This window comes from Solanum lycopersicum, chromosome 7, assembly GCF_036512215.1.
Source record: "Solanum lycopersicum chromosome 7, SLM_r2.1".
Lineage (NCBI taxonomy): Eukaryota > Viridiplantae > Streptophyta > Magnoliopsida > Solanales > Solanaceae > Solanum > Solanum lycopersicum.
Genome location: NC_090806.1, coordinates 59,766,984 through 59,785,114, shown reverse-complemented (window position 1 = coordinate 59,785,114; position 18,131 = coordinate 59,766,984). Strand labels below are relative to the sequence as shown.

Genomic DNA, 18,131 nt, shown 5'->3' with positions numbered 1-18,131 from the left:
GAAAGGGCAAAAGAAGGTTTAACAAATGTTCAGACAGACGGATATGCATTTGAAGCCAAAACTAAATGGGTAAAGCCAACCTTTTAAGATTATGAGCCTTCTGAAGTTCAGGCAGTTAAACAATAGTAACAACTCTAACCATTCTTAACATCGTAAGGAAGTGAAATATAAAATGAACAAAATATATCAACATGCCTATTGTTTGGGAGTATCATTACATTTAAAGCGACTAAATAAGCAAATTATCTCTGCTAAAGAGAAAAAACGAGACCAGAATGATTAACGAAGAAACAAAAAAGAATTTAAAATGAAGACAACAACAAAGATCTAACAAGGCTACCAACAGAGAAATCATATTCACAACAAACATTGTACCCCAAATAAGACCATTTTATTTTTAATTTAAACATGCAAGACTAGGTTATATCAATAAATAAGCTATCAAGTTTATTTTTATTTATTTTAATATACGAGACTAGGTGTTAAACAAATAGAACAAATATTATTATTTTAATTAATATTTAAATATGCGAGACTAAATGATAACAATAAAATAGGTATACTAAACAATTAATAAAGAGATAAGCGAGACGATAGAAAAGAGAGAAATAAATAAGCAAAACAATTTTATTATTTTTTTTATTTTAATCTACCCCAAATAAATATAATTTAAAACAAACAAGTAAAGGGATAAAAGGGAAGAGAGACTCTAAGAGACTTTTGGATCAGCACTCGACTTTTCTTTTATTTTTCAATAGGCTGCTGTATAGGGACAGACAAAACCAAAGTTTGTCTTTCAAGCCTGAGTCGATGTCATCATCTCCGTAGGGTCAACTACCCCTACCCAACTACAGCATGCATAACGTACCTAAAAGGTGCCTAATCGTCCCAACTTAATGTCCAAGAGGCATTGGACTCCTAAAGGATGAGTTAAGACGAAAATAGAATATTAGACCCTCCTAGACACCAAGTCAAACAAACAAGGCAAACAAGACGGTCATTTTAGCAATACAAGTCTCAATTTGGCCTCTAAAAATCAATTAGACATGCTTGCAAACAACACATAATGGTGAAGGTAGGTTCTCATGCTAAGATTGTGAGCATACAAAGTGATAATAACAAAGCAAAGATTAATTATGAAGGCAAAAAATATAACATGAAGTACATTTTAGTGTTGAACTAATATTAGAGTGATCGATTATTAGTGACATAAAAGATTTTTTATTTTTATTTCAAGTAGCAACGAGTATGATCTACATACACATATATTTAAAACAATAGAGAATTTAATTATTAATGCAAAACATAACTTAGGACAACAAATTTATTTATTTAGGCAAAAAATTTATTTTGAGAACAACAATAGATTTAATACGGAAAATTATTTTTAGAAAAGAAGCAGTAGCAAAAATATTATGAGTACGGAAAATTATTTTAAACAATGTTTGCCTCAGTCGTTTGGGGCCTGGTCTAGACAACCTTGGCTCTTAAGAAGGGTCCTTCCTCAAGGACCCTTGGTTGGTCCATGGGGACTTTCACCTGGACGTTTCCAATCCAAATATGTTTGTACACGAGTTTAGGACCTCTTACATGAATTTCATCCAAAACGAATACGTGAAACTCGACGAAACATGTCAAGACACACAAGGTCGTTTCAAGGCAAATCTTTCGACGTCATTGACGTTCTTGGATGTTTGACTTCCAAACTTCACGAAACTTGACACACTGCCTATAAATGCTATAATAACTCATATAATGACCTTATTAACTTAGATATAACCACATATGAGGCAAATAGATGACTTAGTCATCGAACGTCTTGTTCGTCCTTTGACGTTTGACTTTCAATGCATCTAAAGCTCTAGAAACTTCCTCAATACCACATTTTGGACCATTTTAGGACCTTAGACAGTCATGACAACCATTTTATATTCTACATTCACCTAAGTTATTTGAGGGGTGTTATAGTAATGATTTCATTATAGTTTGTCTTTATATTGATGGTATCATTTACACTTGTTCTTCTCGTTCTCTTCTTGAAGAGTTTAAGTTTAAAATGATGAATGAGTTTGAGACGTTAGATATGATTTATTACATTACTTATTCAATTCCATCAAACTGAAGAGGGAATATTTCTTTAACAAAGAAAATATACTAGAGACCTACTCAATAAATTTGACATGCTTAATTGCAAGCATGTGGATATTCCAATGAATATCAATGAGAATCGAAACATGTAAGTGAAGAAGAATTGACGGATGCAAAGAGGTTCAAAAGCTTAGTTGGAGGTTTAATATATTTGACGCATATTAGACCCGATATTGCATATCATATTGATGTTATAACTAGGTTTATGCATTAACCTTCAAAGGTACACTATGGAGCAGCAAAAAGAGTCTTACGCTACATTGTTGGAACTTTGGACTTTGGTATTTGGTACTTCAAAATTGATAATTTCAGATTGTGCGGGTACACAAATAGTGATTGGGCAAGTTCATTTACTCTAGGTTCAAGTGTGGTTAGTTGGAGTTCAACGAAGCAAGCTACAACATCATTGTCAACTTTAAAAACTGAGTAAATTGCAACAACTTCAGCAGATTGTCAAGCCGTCTGGCTAAGCAGAGTGTTAGCTGATCTTCAACAGGAGCAAAGAGGAGAAACAGAGATATTTTGTGACAATAACACAACTATCTCCATGACAAAGAACTCAACATTTCACAGCAGGACAAAGTATATTGATATTCGTTATCATTTCATCTGCGACATGGTTGCAAAGGAGGAAATATTATTGGAATATTGTAGCACACAAGAGCAGTTGGCTGATGTATTGACAAAGGCTTCATCGGAGGAGAAATTCTGTTACTTCAGAGGATTTTTTGTTGTTTGTAGTTTTGAATCAAGAGGAGTGTTAAAAAAGTGATTCAAAAAGATTGACTAAATAGGGACATGGGTAATTTAGTAGAACTAGTCTTTGGGTCTTTGTTAAGTAGTTTCCTATATTTACTCTAGTTTTATTAGAATTGTTATTTAAGTGTCATAGTGGGTTACATGATCTATATTTTTGTATAAATTATTTATCTCTTAGCCTATATATCACGTGGGCGTATTTTGTTATTTGAGTATTTCCAATTAATCTAAAACTAAAACACAGTCGCAATTTTGTTTCTCCTTTTTTATTATTTCCATATTTCTCTGTACTTCTTTTCCAACATTATGAAGGTAAAGTTGTGTGACTTTTGGTTAAAAAATTTTTTTTAGTGATTTTCATAATAAGTTGAGTGTATCTCTTTTATTTCGTCCTAATGACTTTATGTGATACTTAAGTAAAGTTGCATGACTTTTGGTTACAAAAAATTGCTTAAAGACTTTCATAATAAATTGAATGATATCTTCATTTTAAAAAGTAATAAAGTGACTTTAGTGCAATAAAGTGAATGAAAAAAGGATATTTATATTCTAGTTTTATCGTAAATGATATTTAAATACTCTTCGTTATATTTTTAGGATTCTAATGTCCTTACCATCCAAGTTTTGGGGTATATGTATCCTTTCTACTAACGATGTAATTCATATGACAATATTAAACACCTGTGACCTATCCTATATTTATTTAGTTTATATCCATAATTAAAAGACTCACCCGAATTAACTAAAATACCCACTCAAATAAAAGACTTGTTTTATTTTTTTTCTATTTTTTTCTCATAATAAATCTTTTGAAGGTTGCTATGAACATCAGAGACTAATACCGTTGTTTGGGTTATGATAATTGCTTGAATATTTTTGTATGAAATTAGAAATAGATTGTTTTGGTATCTATTGTCGTGTTGTCAGTCATTTTTGAAAATTTTTACAAAATTACCGTCCAAAATTTTTACAAAATTACAAATTATTGATCCCAAGTCGTTTTGAGTGAGTTTTGAAATTAGTTTCAAGTTTTAAGTTAAAAAGTTATGAATTTTGGGAATTTTGAAATTTGAAAGGCTAATGTTGTTAAAAAGTGTTTTTTGGTGTCTAATAAAATTTCGAGTGTCGGAATGAAATTTCGTTAATTCCGTCAATTTTTAGATGTGAGAATTGGTTTAAGAGAGTTGTAAGTTTCAAATTTGGAGTTTTTTTTTGGATTTCTGGTCCCAAGTTAGAAAATTGTGGAGTTTTAGCCTTGGGTTGACTTTGGTCAACATTTGGGATTCGAATGCTCGAATCAAATTTTCAAGTGCTCCATTGAATTTGGGGATTATTTTAGGCTCAAAAGAGGTCTTGGTTGAATTTTCAGAAGTCTTGAGCTTGTTTTAGGTTTTTTAGACGTCATATTAGTTTCTTGTGACTTTCACGGATGTTGGGTCAAGGAGACCTTCCTCAAATTTGTATTTTGATGGATCCATTGAGTTTGAAACTTTGAGATTAGTCAAAGTGCATATTCGAACGAATCCCACTGGTTCATTCTATGATTTTTTTGTTGACTGAATTGGGTTGAGGTATGAGTTTGTTACACTTCGCGATCGCGATAGGGTGTTTAGTTTCGTGAACCTCGTGATTGCGAGATACTAATCACAAAAGTGAGGGAGGTGAGACCCCAGACCTTTGCGAAAATAGGATTACCAAAAAAGGCAATATGTAGTTTATAATGCTTTGTGAATTGCCTTGTTATGGACCCGTTACGATCCAAAAATTGACATTAATGTCACTTCTGTTTCTCACCAAGATAAGTCAGCCTCAACCAACGAAAACCAAAGAAAATAAAAAATATAAAGCAAGAAAAAGACAGACAAAACAAACTTATTCACTCAAAAAAATACCCAAAAACCTGAGTACAAGCCACTATAAAAATATAAAATTCGAAAGACGAATAACGTAAAAAAATATCGTCAAAATATTGCTGATAATTTAAATAGTCCTTCATCAAACTATTAAATAATCACTAGTAACTTGTGTTACTGCACTAATTTTAGATAAAATAAGGTATGTTTTGGCAATTAACAGTTTTCATTCAAATCTCCTTAAGTTTGCAGAAATCTCAGCTAATTTCCAATGAAAGGGATTTAATCTACTATTTACCAAATCAACAGTTTTTATTCTTTCAAGAATAGCGTGACACATTTTTTTTGTTTTAGAAATAAACCCGTCTATTTAAATAATTTGTCCAAGGACATATATGTATTATCTAATAAAACACTATAGGAAAGGGATCGGGTGGGGAGTGGGATGGTCAAGAGATGGAATATCAATTTATTTATTTTTTTTTTCATTAGAAAATTCATTTTCCTCATTTTAAGAAATTCAAGCCAAGTATAATTAATGCGGGTTGCCAGTGTTCAAGGTCTTTATGGCCAAGTGTAAGGGCCTGATCTAAGAACATAAATAGTTCACTGATTTAACCCAATTTGGCAGTCAATAACTTTGTCGACTTCAGCCTTTCAACACTTAACCAAATTTAGGACTGTTTTGGTATTTACTCGAAAAATAGGTAGCAACGTTTTTAAGACTAAATCTTGGACATTTTAAACAACATAAAACAGTAGACAATAATATGATTAAGCCACCAAAATATTAACCGAGACAAAGGCAACCAACTTTACATAAAACTTAATTTTCAACTTTTATTAATAAAGTGAATACAAGAACACTCCCATATCGTACCAATATTGGCACTATAAGATCACCCTAGACCTTAACTTAGTTTTGAAACTCTAATAAGTATTCCCTAATACATAGAACAATCAAACCCTAGTTACACCATAAGACAACCTATACATTTATAATACTATGTGCAACAAACTACCGACAAGTGACGTAATAAAAATAAAACACATGTTGGATTTAGCCTAATCTTATACAATGTATTTGACACCCCCAAAACTACTTGATATATTTAAAATAATTCAAACAAGGCGCAAAAAACAAGTTCCACACGAAATGAGATAATGTTGCACTTTTTGTAACCATCGGCCAGCTTTGACTTTGCTTGCCTTTTGGACGAGCTACTCCCATGTTTAACACATCCACACTCATACTTTTCAGCCTTGCACTGCTACCACTCAATGCTTCCACGCCACAGTCATAAATCTATGTCATTGCTTCATCCCACGTTGGCATCAATATCCTTTCATTGTTGCCTTAGCCTTGTTGGTCGTTTGCCCTTGTTTTTTCTTTGAATATCAATGATAGGTCCTTAAAACATTGTTAAGCTTTCATATGGTTAAGTTCTTACCAACCTGCCTTGCCTTCAAGTCCTTGGTCCTCACTGATTGCTTCGAAATCACGCTATGGTGGCACTGTGCACACCTTAGCTTCGTCAATAGTCCGTCGTCAACTTAGCCTTGCATGTTTATTTCCTTGGATTATACAAGTGAGATTGTTAACATGCTTTATACATTGTCCATGTTGCCATTTAATTGAGTGACTTAGATCAGGGGTCTAACACCAAGCCACCTTTAATGGTCTGGTGCATACTCTTCCCTGAAAAATTATACGAGGTAAAAGATTAAATTTTAATTATCATAAGTTTATATTTTGTTTTGCACATCATTCATTAAATTAATAACTCGAACCGCGAGTGACATATAATTGTGATAATAACTCACATCATATTTGGTCTGCAAAATATATAAATTCTATTTCTTTTTTAGTTAAGCACTGAGAATGTTTTTAAGTGTAAATAAATATCATCAAAATACTATTGATTATACACTAGTCCTCCATCAAACTATTAAATTTCTCAAGTCGCATTGCTAGACTAATTAGGTAAAGTTGCATGAATTTTGGTTACAAAAAATTGCTTAGTGACTTTCATAATAAATTGAATGATATCTTCATTTTAAAAAGTAATAAAGTGACTTTAGTGCAATAAAGTGAATGAAAAAAGGATAAATATATTCTAGTATTATCGTAAATGATATTTAAATACTCTTCGTTATATTTTTAGGATTCTAATGTCCTTACCATCCAAGTTTTGGGGTATATGTATCCTTTCTACTAACGATGTAATACATATGACAATATTAAACACCTGTGACCTATCCTATATTTATTTAGTTTATATCCATAATTAAAAGACTCACCCGAATTAACTAAAATACCCACTCAAATAAAAGACTTGTTTTATTTTTTTCTATTTTTATTCTCATAATAAATCTTTTGAAGGTTGCTATGAACATCAGAGACTAATACCCTTGTTTCGGTTATGATAATTGCTTGAATATTTCTGTATGAAATTAGAAATAGATTGTTTTGGTATCTATTGTCGTGTTGTCAGTCATTTTTGAAATTTTTTACAAAATTACCGTTGAAAATTTTTACAAAATAACAAAATATTGATCCCAAGTTGTTTTGAGTGAGTTTTGAAATTAGTTTCAAGTTTTAAGTTAAAAAGTTATGAATTTTGGGAATTTTGAAATTTGAAAGGCTAATGTTGTTAAAAAGTGTTTTTTGGTGTCTAATAAAATTTCGAGTGTCGGAATGAAATTTCGTTAATTCCGTCAATTTTTAGATGTGAGAATTGGTTTAAGAGAGTTGTAAGTTTCAAATTTGGAGTTTTTTTTGGATTTCTGGTCCCAAGTTAGAAAGTTGTGGAGATTTAGCCTTGGGTTGACTTTTGTCAACATTTGGGATTCGAATGCTCGAATCAAATTTTCAAGTGCTCCATTGAATTTGGGGATTATTTTAGGCTCAAAAGAGGTCTTGGTTGAATTTTTAGAAGTCTTGAGCTTGTTTTAGGTTTTTTAGACGTCATATTAGTTTCTTGTGACTTTCACGGATGTTGTGTCAAGGAGGCCTTCCTCAAATTTGTATTTTGATGGATCCATTGAGTTTGAAACTTCGAGATTAGTCAAAGTGCATATTCGAACGAATCCCAATGGTTCATTCGATGATTTTTTTGTTGACTGAATCGGGTTGAGGTATGAGTTTGTTACACTTCGCGATCGCTATAGGGTGTTTAGTTTCGTGAACCTCGTGATTGCGAGATACTAATCACAAAAGTGAGGGTGGTGAGACCCCAGACCTTTGCGATAGTGTCTGGCCTTTTCGCATTCGTGACCTTCGCGGTAACGAAGGTTAATTCGTAAAGTGCAGGCCGGAATTTTTCGGGGTTTGCTTTTTCAAACCATAGGTCACTTTTGCTAAATCTGAGACCCCCTTTGCCTGACACCCTTTAGATTTTATCCATTTTTCTCCATTTTGAGCTTTGTAAAACCCTCGGTGGCGAGTTTGAAAAGATCTTTTGTGCTAAATCATTTTGGTAGGCTTTTGTGACCCTAAAATTTCAATTCCCTTTGAATACTTATGAATTTTAACTACAAAACTTAGGATTTTGATTGACAAATGACAAGGCTTTTCACGAACTTGAGTTTCAAAACAAAAATGGTAAATGTGAATTTTTCCTACATTTTCGAAATTGTTTGCGACAACGAGTTTCAAATGACCTAAGCAATACTTTCTAGTTAAGATTTTGAGTTCAAACCTCATATAATTACGTGTTGTTAATTCTGGAATCTTATATAATTACGTGATTGGATTAGATTGTGTGGCTCTGAAAATTGTTCAGAAAGAAAAGGCTCAAGTCTTGAATTGACTTTTGATTGAACTTGTGGCAAGTGTTCTTCTAAACCTTATAAAACTTATAGAATTTTGTAATCCCATTCATTATTAGTGTTGGGGAGTAATGAAAATGAGGTGATGAGTTCAATTATCCCACTTAATTAATCTTAATGAATGAATATAGGATTACCAAAAAAGGCAATACGTTGATTATAATGCTTTGTGAATTGCCTTGTTATGGACCCGTTATGATCCAAAAATGGACATTAATGTCACTTCTGTTTCTCATCAAGATATGTCAGCCTCTACCAATGAAAACCAAAGAAAATCAAAAATATAAAGCAAGAAAAAGACAGACAAAACAAACTTATTCACTCTAAAAAATACCCCAAAACCTGAGTACAAGCCACTATAAAAATATAAAATTCGAAAGACGAATAACATAAAAAAATATCGTGAAAATATTGCTGATAATTTAAATAGTCCTTTATCAAACTATTAAATATCCACTAGTAACTTGTGTTGCTGCACTAATTTTAGATAAAATAAGGTATGTTGTGGCAATTAACAGTTTCCATTCAAATCTCCTTAAGTTTGCAGAAATCTCAGCTAATTTCCAATGAAAGGGATTTAATCTACTATTTACCAAATCAACAGTTTTTATTCTTTCAAGAATAGCGTGACACATTTTTTTTGTTTTAGAAATAAACCTGTCTATTTAAATAATTTGTCCAAGAGCATTTATGTATTATCTAGTAAAACACTATAGGAAAGGGATCGGGTGGGGAGTGGGATGGTCAAGAGATGGAATATCACTTATAAATTTTATTTTATTTTCATTAGAAAATTCATTTTCCTTATTTTAAGAAATTCAGGCCAAGTATAATTAATGCGGGGTACAAGTGTTCAAGGTCTTCATTGCCAAGTGTAAGGGGCAGATCTAAGAACATAAATAGTTCACTGATTTAACCCACTTTGGCAGTCAATAACTTTGTCGACTTCAGCCTTTCAACACTTAACAAAATTTAGGACTGTTTTGGTATTTACTCGAAAAATAGGTAGCAACGTTTTTTAGACTAAATCTTGGACATTTTAAACAACATAAAACAGTAGACAACAATATGATTAAGCCACCAAAATATAAACCGAGACAAAGGCAACCGACTTTACATAAAACTTAATTTTAACCTTGTATTAATAAAGTGAATACAAGAACACTCTCATATTTGGCACTATAAGATCACCCTAGACCTTAACTTAGTTTTGACACTCTAATTAGTATTCCCTAATACATAGAACAATCAAACCCTAGTTACACCATAAGACAACCTGTACATTTATAATACTATGTGCAGCAATCTTATACAATGTATTTGAAACCCCCACAACTACTTGATAGATTTAAAATAATTTAAACAAGGCGCAAAAAACAAGTTCCACACGAAATGAGATAATGTTGCACTTTTGTAACCGTTGGTCAGCTTTGACTTTGCTTGCCTTTTGGACGAGCTACTCCCATGTTTAACACTTCCACACTCATACTTTTCAGCCTTGCACTGCTACCACTCAATGCTTCCACGCCACAGTCATAAATCTATGTCATTGCTTCATCCCATGTTGGCATCAATATCCTTTCATTGTTGCCTTAGCCTTGTTGGTCGTTTGCCCTTGTTTTTTCTTTGAATATCAATGATAAGTCCTTACAACATTGTTAAGCTTTCATCTGGTAAAGTTCTTACCAACCTGCCTTGCCTTCAAGTCCTTGGTCCTCACTGGTTGCTTCGAAATCACGCTATGGTGGCACTGTGCACACCTTAGCATCGTCAATAGTCCGTCGTCAACTTAGCCTTGCATGTTTGTTTCCTTGGATTATACAAATTACATTGTTAACATGCTTTATACATTGTCCATGTTGCCATTTAATTGAGTGACTTAGATCAGGGGTCTAACACCAAGCCACCTTTAATGGTCTGGTGCACACTCTTCCCTGAAAAATTATATGAGGTAAAAGATTAAATTTTAATTATCATAAGTTTATATTTTGTTTTACACATAATTCATTAAATTAATAACTCGAACCGCGAGTGACATATAATGGTGATGATAACTCACATCATATTTGGTCTGCAAAATATATAAATTCTATTTCTTTTTTAGTTAAGCACTGAGAATGTATTTAAGTGTAAATAAATATCATCAAAATACTATTGATTATACACTAGTCCTCCATCAAACTATTAAATTTCTCAAGTCGCGTTGCTAGACTAATTAGGAAAAATAGCTTTCATACTTAAAAGTCCATATATGAAACTATTGTTTGAATAGAATAATGTATTTTGAGTCTATTAATTAATTTTTGTGATTGGATTGATTTAATTAAGACCTCACAACTCTGCTCTTAGAATGTGAATAGTTCATTGTGAATATATATGTTTGAACTGCGTAATATATGTCCCACTTTCTCACGTGTTTTAAGATCCTTTATCGAGTGTAGCAATCGAAAGTGATTTAGGGTCATAAGGAACCTATAACACCAAGCAATCTTTAAAACCTTCCTACCACCTAAGTTTTCACATTAGTTCATGCAAGGGTCAACTTCAAACAAGCACATCTCTTAGCATATCATGAATTAGGTGACTCGTGGACTATTAAACTAAAGGTCTATATGATTTTGTTTTCAATGCCACCAAGTTTGCATTAATTATCCAGGATTAGGGGTAAAAAGTTGTGCCCACTTTACTAGACACTGTCTTGCCGAATGAACAAGGCATTTTCTAAGCACTAGCACATGTACCGAGGCAAAAACTTCTACATTTTTCGTAGTTGCGCACCTCTGGGTCTTTTAGTAACACTCAAAGATGTATTCACTCCCCTAGTTCATAATCTACCCTAAAAAGAGAAGTTTTCAAGAAACTAACTTCCTTCAAGGACCATCCATCATCCAAGGGAAGATTTGGCCATAGAACCTTGTAATTTCTTCATCTTAACACAAATCAATATCTCCTACTCATGAAATTCATAGATTTTCAAGAAAGCTCCGCAAGAACTCATCTCCAAGATTCAAGAAAAGTTTTGTCACTCTCCTTCTTCCAAGATCACACTTTTGTAATCAGATAAATTAAAGTATTTACGACTCCAATGAAGAATTCTTTCATCTTCATGTATAAATTTCCTAAATTTTCAAGAATTCAATTTTATGGTTAGGATTTATAAGTCCACTTTCAGATTCACTCTTTTTATGATTCAATTGCATGATTTCTGGAACTTATTCATGATTATAGATTTTGACTGTTATGTTTTTTTTTTTTATGTTGAGCAAGATTTTTTTCATTGTCATTCTTATTAGTTCTTGACATGATTTTTTCCATGATTCTTGAAGCTTATATATTAAAGCATGATTTTAGAGTCCTTAAATTATTATGAAAGCTCTTTTTGAAAATCCACAAGTTCTACATTTTTTTCTCATGATTCGAAAGATATGTTTCAGAAAGGGATTTCAACATATGATTTTAGAAAGAAAGATTTGAGGTCCGTCTCACAGATTTGAGCATAGTCACAAACTCATATAAGTTTGAGAAAAATATTTTAGAGCAAGATTCATTATATGCTACTAGATAAGTTAATAGACATGTTATGAACTATGTAGATAGTATGTTTTTCGAGTAGTGTTTAGCATCGAGGGTATTAGATAGCTCAAAATTTCAAAACTATGGGCCATAGTAGAATTATGTTTCACCGCTTTGGCAATTGACCATTTAGCCATGAGAGGCTCAGATTAGCGGATCTACATTAGATAGATTGAATCTATATACTGACAAGGTATATGAAACCCTCCCCCATTGGGATTGTAAGTTGGTGCGCCGTGAGCTCACACAATGTATATCGGGCACGGTCTCACATAAAAGATATACTTCATTTATTTTATGCCTTCTTGATATTATCATTGTAAGATTTTAAGATAACATATTTTTAGATATGCATCCTTATAGACATAATTTCAGGAAATATGGTCTCAAATATACATTTTTGTTACTCTAAATTTTATGTCATATGTCACAGTTTTGACTCTCAGTTCTTTAGTTATGGTTGTGTATAACTAATGTTCATATTTATAGTTCTTCCAATTTCTTGTATAATTGTTGATCTCACTCTTTACCTTACATACCAGTACATTTTTTGTCTTGATGCTACTTTGCGCTACATCATTTTCTATTGTAAATTTTAGCACCCTAATTTAGATTTACTTGAAAGACGTTCCACTAATTGAGTTCCTCTACCTTTAGCATTGTGGTGAGTCATCGTCGCATTCAGAGGACTTCACTTATGAGTCACTATATTTTATTCACTTCAATTATGTTAGTTTTCAGGCAATCCGAGGTCTTTACCAGGCTAATCATTTTATTCAGTTTAAAAACTTTACATTAATTAGTATTCAATTGTAAAAGACTTATTCTTGAACTTTACTTTATTTGTTCTTTCAGTTTACAACATCCGCTTCAATTTTTATATCATATGATATGCCAAGGTTTAGCTTGGGGATCACTCGTGGTTTTAAATACCGTGTCTCGGTGGGATTGTAGACTCGGATGATGACACTTGACATTGTTTCAGGAATTATGGATCCAACTTTAACCTTCTATATTTTTTAATTATCGTAAATGGTATCTCAATAATATTCTCTGTTATATTTCTAGGACATCGATGTCCTTACTGTCCACGTTTTGCGATGTATATACCATTTCTATTAACGGTGCACACATGTCTCAATCTTAAATACATATTCAATATTTATTTAATCAATTCTATCCATAATTAAAAGACCCACTTGAATCAATTAAAAAAACCCACTCAAATAATTTGTTAGACCTTTGTAGCATATAACTATCTTTTGAATGTTGCTATGAATATGAGAGGCTAATACCCTTGTTTTGGAGTAATTGCATGAATGTTGTTTTGGAATTTGATAAACTGTAAAATCAAGTTGCCATGAGATCAATATCTGACTACAAATCATTATATTATTTGGAGATCACGTATACTTGCATATATGTTTTGGAACAAATAATTATATACTTTGTTGTATTTTACTAATAACAAAAAACAAGTTATACAAAGATACTTTCACGAGACGACACTGATGGGAATGCCTATTGAACGTTCACTTGGTTGAGATGAGAATAGCTTGAATTATTCATATTTTCCTCTCCACCTGTTAATTATTAGATCAAATATATGCAAGATTAATGACTATTAAATAATAATAATAATAATAATAATAATAATAATAATAATAATAATAATAATAATAATAATAATATATTGCAAAATCTATTGTTGGATAAAATGCAACTGATATATGATCACTCCAATATTCAAACCTGTATAATTCTTCTTCATCAACAGGAATTTGAAGTTCCATGTCATGATCTTCAAATGGCTTGAAGATTAAGTCAAGTTGATCATCATGCACTTTGTCAAGAGTTGAAGGGTTCCACTTTATAAAAATGAAAGAGAAATATTTTAATAATAAAGCACATGATTCAATATTGATAAATACTAAGTATTACTTATATACTAAGAAAAAAAGGTGCATACCTTTGGAGACTTATCCTTATCAATTACCTGAGCCCTTATGCCCTTCATATGTGAAAAATATTTCATGAACTTTATATTAGTAATTGCAAATTAAGTGTGCTTCTACATATGCTGTACATGATAAGATTGAGTTTACTTAAACGAATTTGTAAACTAATTACCTCATAAAAGTCACCAGATATTATGGCTCGTTGTATGTTCATTGAAATTCTAAATTCTCTCCTCAAACATTCAGATATAGTTTGTGTTCTTCCTTCTCGTATCTAAAAAAACATAGGAATAAAGGTAAGGTTATTTTTGTATGCTTATAAAGTTTTGAGCGCTTGATAAAGTTATTTTTCTAGTTCAATAAGCATAATAAAAGATTTATTACCGATCTCAATGTTATTTTTAATGATGTTGGAGATGCTCTCTTTAGTCTTTTAAGTACTGGCATAATCCAATCATTTCCTTTTCTGCTTCCCTCAGCTTCCTGAAAAAGTTAGTGCAGAAAATACATTTAAAAAAATTGAATATTTTTTCACTTAGTATGCAATGTGGTAGAAAGTTTTAAAAATATCATGTAATTAGAAAAATTAATTCTTACAAATGACTCGATAATTTCCTCCACAGAATTCTTGGAGAAACACTCATTGATTATGGACAACCTACACATAAATTTGAAAAATAAAAATGTTACTCTCAATATTTCATTTCAAAGCAAAATTTCAAAATAATAATTTAATTATATGAGACATTACTTGTTCAAGATACTTCTTTCATCAATGTGAATATTTGAGGAAAATTCATTGATGACTGATCTAATTGTATCCTCATCTCCATTTTTAAGGCTCACCAAACGCTTCTCCAACTGAAATAATTTCTGGCATTTGAAAAAAAAAATATGAGCAAAAGAGATAATTAAAGGTAGTAAAACTTTTTAGCGGCAATATAATATTTGTTGTAGTGTATGGTGAATTTCTGAAGAAAAGGAAAAGTTTGGACTAACCTGTGAAGGAACAAAATGAGTGGCTAGTCCAGCAGCAACAATTTCTTTACCCCTTAGTTTTTCTCCTGTTAAGCCCACGTATTCCCCTACATACATACATGTAATTAATTAATTAACATATTTTTGGAGAGGTACTTTCTCTTTTACATATATATTATTATTTGGTATTAATATACAAGGTAGGAGTCAAGTCTAGCGCTTAATTACCTAGTCGGCCTGGAAGACGCGGAAGCATATATGAGAAGCCACAGTCTGGATGGAACCCTATATTTATTTCAGGAGTAGAACTAAACTGTAAAGTTACATCAACAAAAAGGTTAGACGACTTGAAATTAAATATCGATTGAATTCGTACAATCAGATTATCATTTATAAGATAAGTATACGATATATGTACTGACCGCTTTCTCAGTGACAACAGAGAATTTCATTGGAGTCATCAAGGATGCACCCCCACCCACTGACATTCCATGAACAAGAGCAATATGCGGTTTCTTGTAAGTATGAATGTGGTAGCAAAGCCAATACATTCTATAAATACATTCAATGCCAGAATCCCCTAATTCAAACAATTAATATACTCATTAGTTTAAATGAATTGAACATGTAGTAATTAATTAATAATTTCAATAGTATAGTTCTAACATATATATAGTAACAAATGAAAAAAAAATAGTTACTTGTGTTTCGTCCATCATAGAACATATGTAAGTCTCCACCAGCAGAAAAAGTACGACCAGCCCCCTATATATGTGCAAATTAATGAGAATTAAATTGGCAAAACCAAAAGATATAATACATATAAATGTCTTTTAACTTGTCCTTATAACAGACAATTATTGCCTTCCAACAATTAAACACATAGACACCCATGCACGTCGATCCTACATGATAATTTGCATATTACATGACGTCGTATGTGTGTCTGTTTGTGCACATTTCAAGGTATAGATGTCAGCCAATACCAAGTAAAAAGGACACGTTTATGAATTATAAAAAAAAAAGAAAAAAAAAAGCAAAATAGATACTTCTTAATAAGTCCTTACCTTGATGATTACAAAATCAGCATTATCATCATTCTCATATTTCTCAAAGTTCTGCCCGAGTGCTAATGCCTAATTATATATTAAAAAAAATAATTAAAATTAAGGTGAACATTGCAATAGCCATTTTATAACCATACATATATAGTATATAGTATAAATTATTAAATATATACCACTTTGGCTGATATATAATTTAAATTATCAGGCCGATTCAAGGTGAGCATTCTAGCGCAACCCATTTCCTCAGCCATAACAACCTAATGACAACCAAAAATATATTAAGCTACATATATCGGACCGAAGATCCATAATATCGAAGAATATTTTTGACATTAATAAGTTGTTTTAGTAACGTTGTAATTACCTCTTTATTTTGTCTCAATACTTGTTGAGGCATTGGAAACATTGTGGTGCTACTAGGAATAGATATTATTGCCATATCAATACTAGAGAAAACGAACAAGTAATTAATAACTCTAATTAAAAGGTTAAAATTTGCGATAACAAATAATCTGGTGATTAATTTCACTTACCAGATTAACCAAAATAGAATTCTCAAATTTGATTTTTGATAGTATGGAAGATGTGAAATAATAAGTTAGTTGCTCAAATTTGTGTATGGAAAAGGAACTTTATATATTGTTACACGTGAACAATTATTAATAAAAATAAATTTTCCCTCATTCTCTCTCTAATGTGAAAGAAATCATTCTAATAGTATTAAACTGAATGAGATCTATTAATTAAATTCAACCTTAATTATAATAATTGAAAACAAAAAAAACAGCTATAGAATCCTTCATAAGTGAATGATCTCAAATGTCAACTAATTAAACTTTACGTGAATGCAACAAATGATCAAATCCTATTAAAAAATATAGAGAAAAAAGTTTAAGTAAAGTGACTGGTATCATATTTGGGGTGCAAAACATATATATTCTATTTTTTTTATTGAGTTAATTAGTGATTAGTGGGATATTTTTAAGTGTAAACAAATATCATCAAAATATTGCTGATAGTTAAAATAATCCTTCATCAAACTATTAAATTTATCAATGTCAATCATTATTAGGAAAAATAGCTTTCCTACTTAATTAAATATCACTAAATACCAATTCAGCACTTTCTTCATTCAAGAATGTATATATGTTTTGGCACATTTTTTTTTTTTGTTTTAAAAAACAAATTTTGTTTATTTAAATAGATTTGCCAATTGAGTACAAATCTTGTGCTAACTTAAAATAACTAAGTACAGCTCATTTGATTTTATAATTATATTATAACCAAAAAGAAAAAAAGAGTTGAGGGATCCCTACAACTCCACGTCCCCTAAGATGATGCATGTTGCAACAACCTCTTGCTATTCTACTTAATTCAAACTCAAATTAATTAGAATCGACTATTATGAATGACAATGAGACGAGACTTAGATTAGGTCGATGCGAGTTTAGGAAATTTTGATCAAATCACTACTAGAGATGACAATGGGACGAGACTAATTAGATCATGTTGATGCGAGTTTAGGAAACTTGCTTTCGGTAAATATCAAAATTTCCAGATGCAAGACCAAAACTGTTAAAAGTCAAAGAAAAACCCACATCTCTTCGGATAGGGGTGTGGTTTGATTGTGGTGGAAGTTGCTCCTATGCTCGCGCCCTAAGAGTTTGACACTCCTTTTTGGACTATGTCCCAGTTCGCTGGTAAGAAAAGGTTCCACGTTGTGCTGCATCCTTTTTGATGTCGTCCGCACCTGTGGTTTGTTTTTGGAGAATTCATCCTTTTGGATGCTCTCGACAAAGGCTGAGATAAAAATCGTCAGCATAAAAATGCAATTAAAATGGAAGACAGTGTCTTTTACCGTGTCGACACTTAATTGTTCTCCTTGACATTTGACGTCAACTCGATCGGTTTGACGCAAAGCAAATAAAGCTTATGCCTTGTGTTTGCAATATAATCTTCAATTT

General features: G+C 31.7%; 1 protein-coding gene across 1 annotated transcript; it reads right to left on the bottom strand.

The window, feature by feature from the left end:
* Nucleotides 1-13,538: 13,538 nt before the first annotated feature.
* LOC138337235 (3-hydroxyisobutyryl-CoA hydrolase-like protein 5) lies at nt 13,539-16,786 on the bottom strand. The gene is made up of 15 exons (XM_069286984.1): nt 16,701-16,786; nt 16,532-16,613; nt 16,341-16,424; nt 16,168-16,236; nt 15,802-15,865; nt 15,523-15,680; nt 15,329-15,413; nt 15,122-15,207; nt 14,874-14,995; nt 14,720-14,780; nt 14,507-14,605; nt 14,295-14,396; nt 14,134-14,175; nt 13,917-14,032; nt 13,539-13,747 (listed from the first exon to the last, which is right to left on the bottom strand). The coding sequence occupies exons 2-15, from the start codon at nt 16,604-16,606 to the stop codon at nt 13,726-13,728; spliced, it is 1,185 nt and encodes a 394-aa protein (XP_069143085.1). The 5' UTR covers nt 16,607-16,613; nt 16,701-16,786; the 3' UTR covers nt 13,539-13,725.
* Nucleotides 16,787-18,131: the final 1,345 nt, after the last annotated feature.

Coding starts and splice junctions, on each gene's coding strand:
- LOC138337235 (XM_069286984.1), bottom strand. CDS start 16,606: ATGGCAATAATATCTATTCCTAGTAGCACCACAATGTTTCCAATGCCT. Junction 15,866..16,167: donor CTGATTTTGTAATCATCAAG/GTAAGGACTTAT, acceptor GCACATATATAG/GGGGCTGGTCGTACTTTTTC. Junction 15,681..15,801: donor CTATGATGGACGAAACACAA/GTAACTATTTTT, acceptor TGTTTGAATTAG/GGGATTCTGGCATTGAATGT.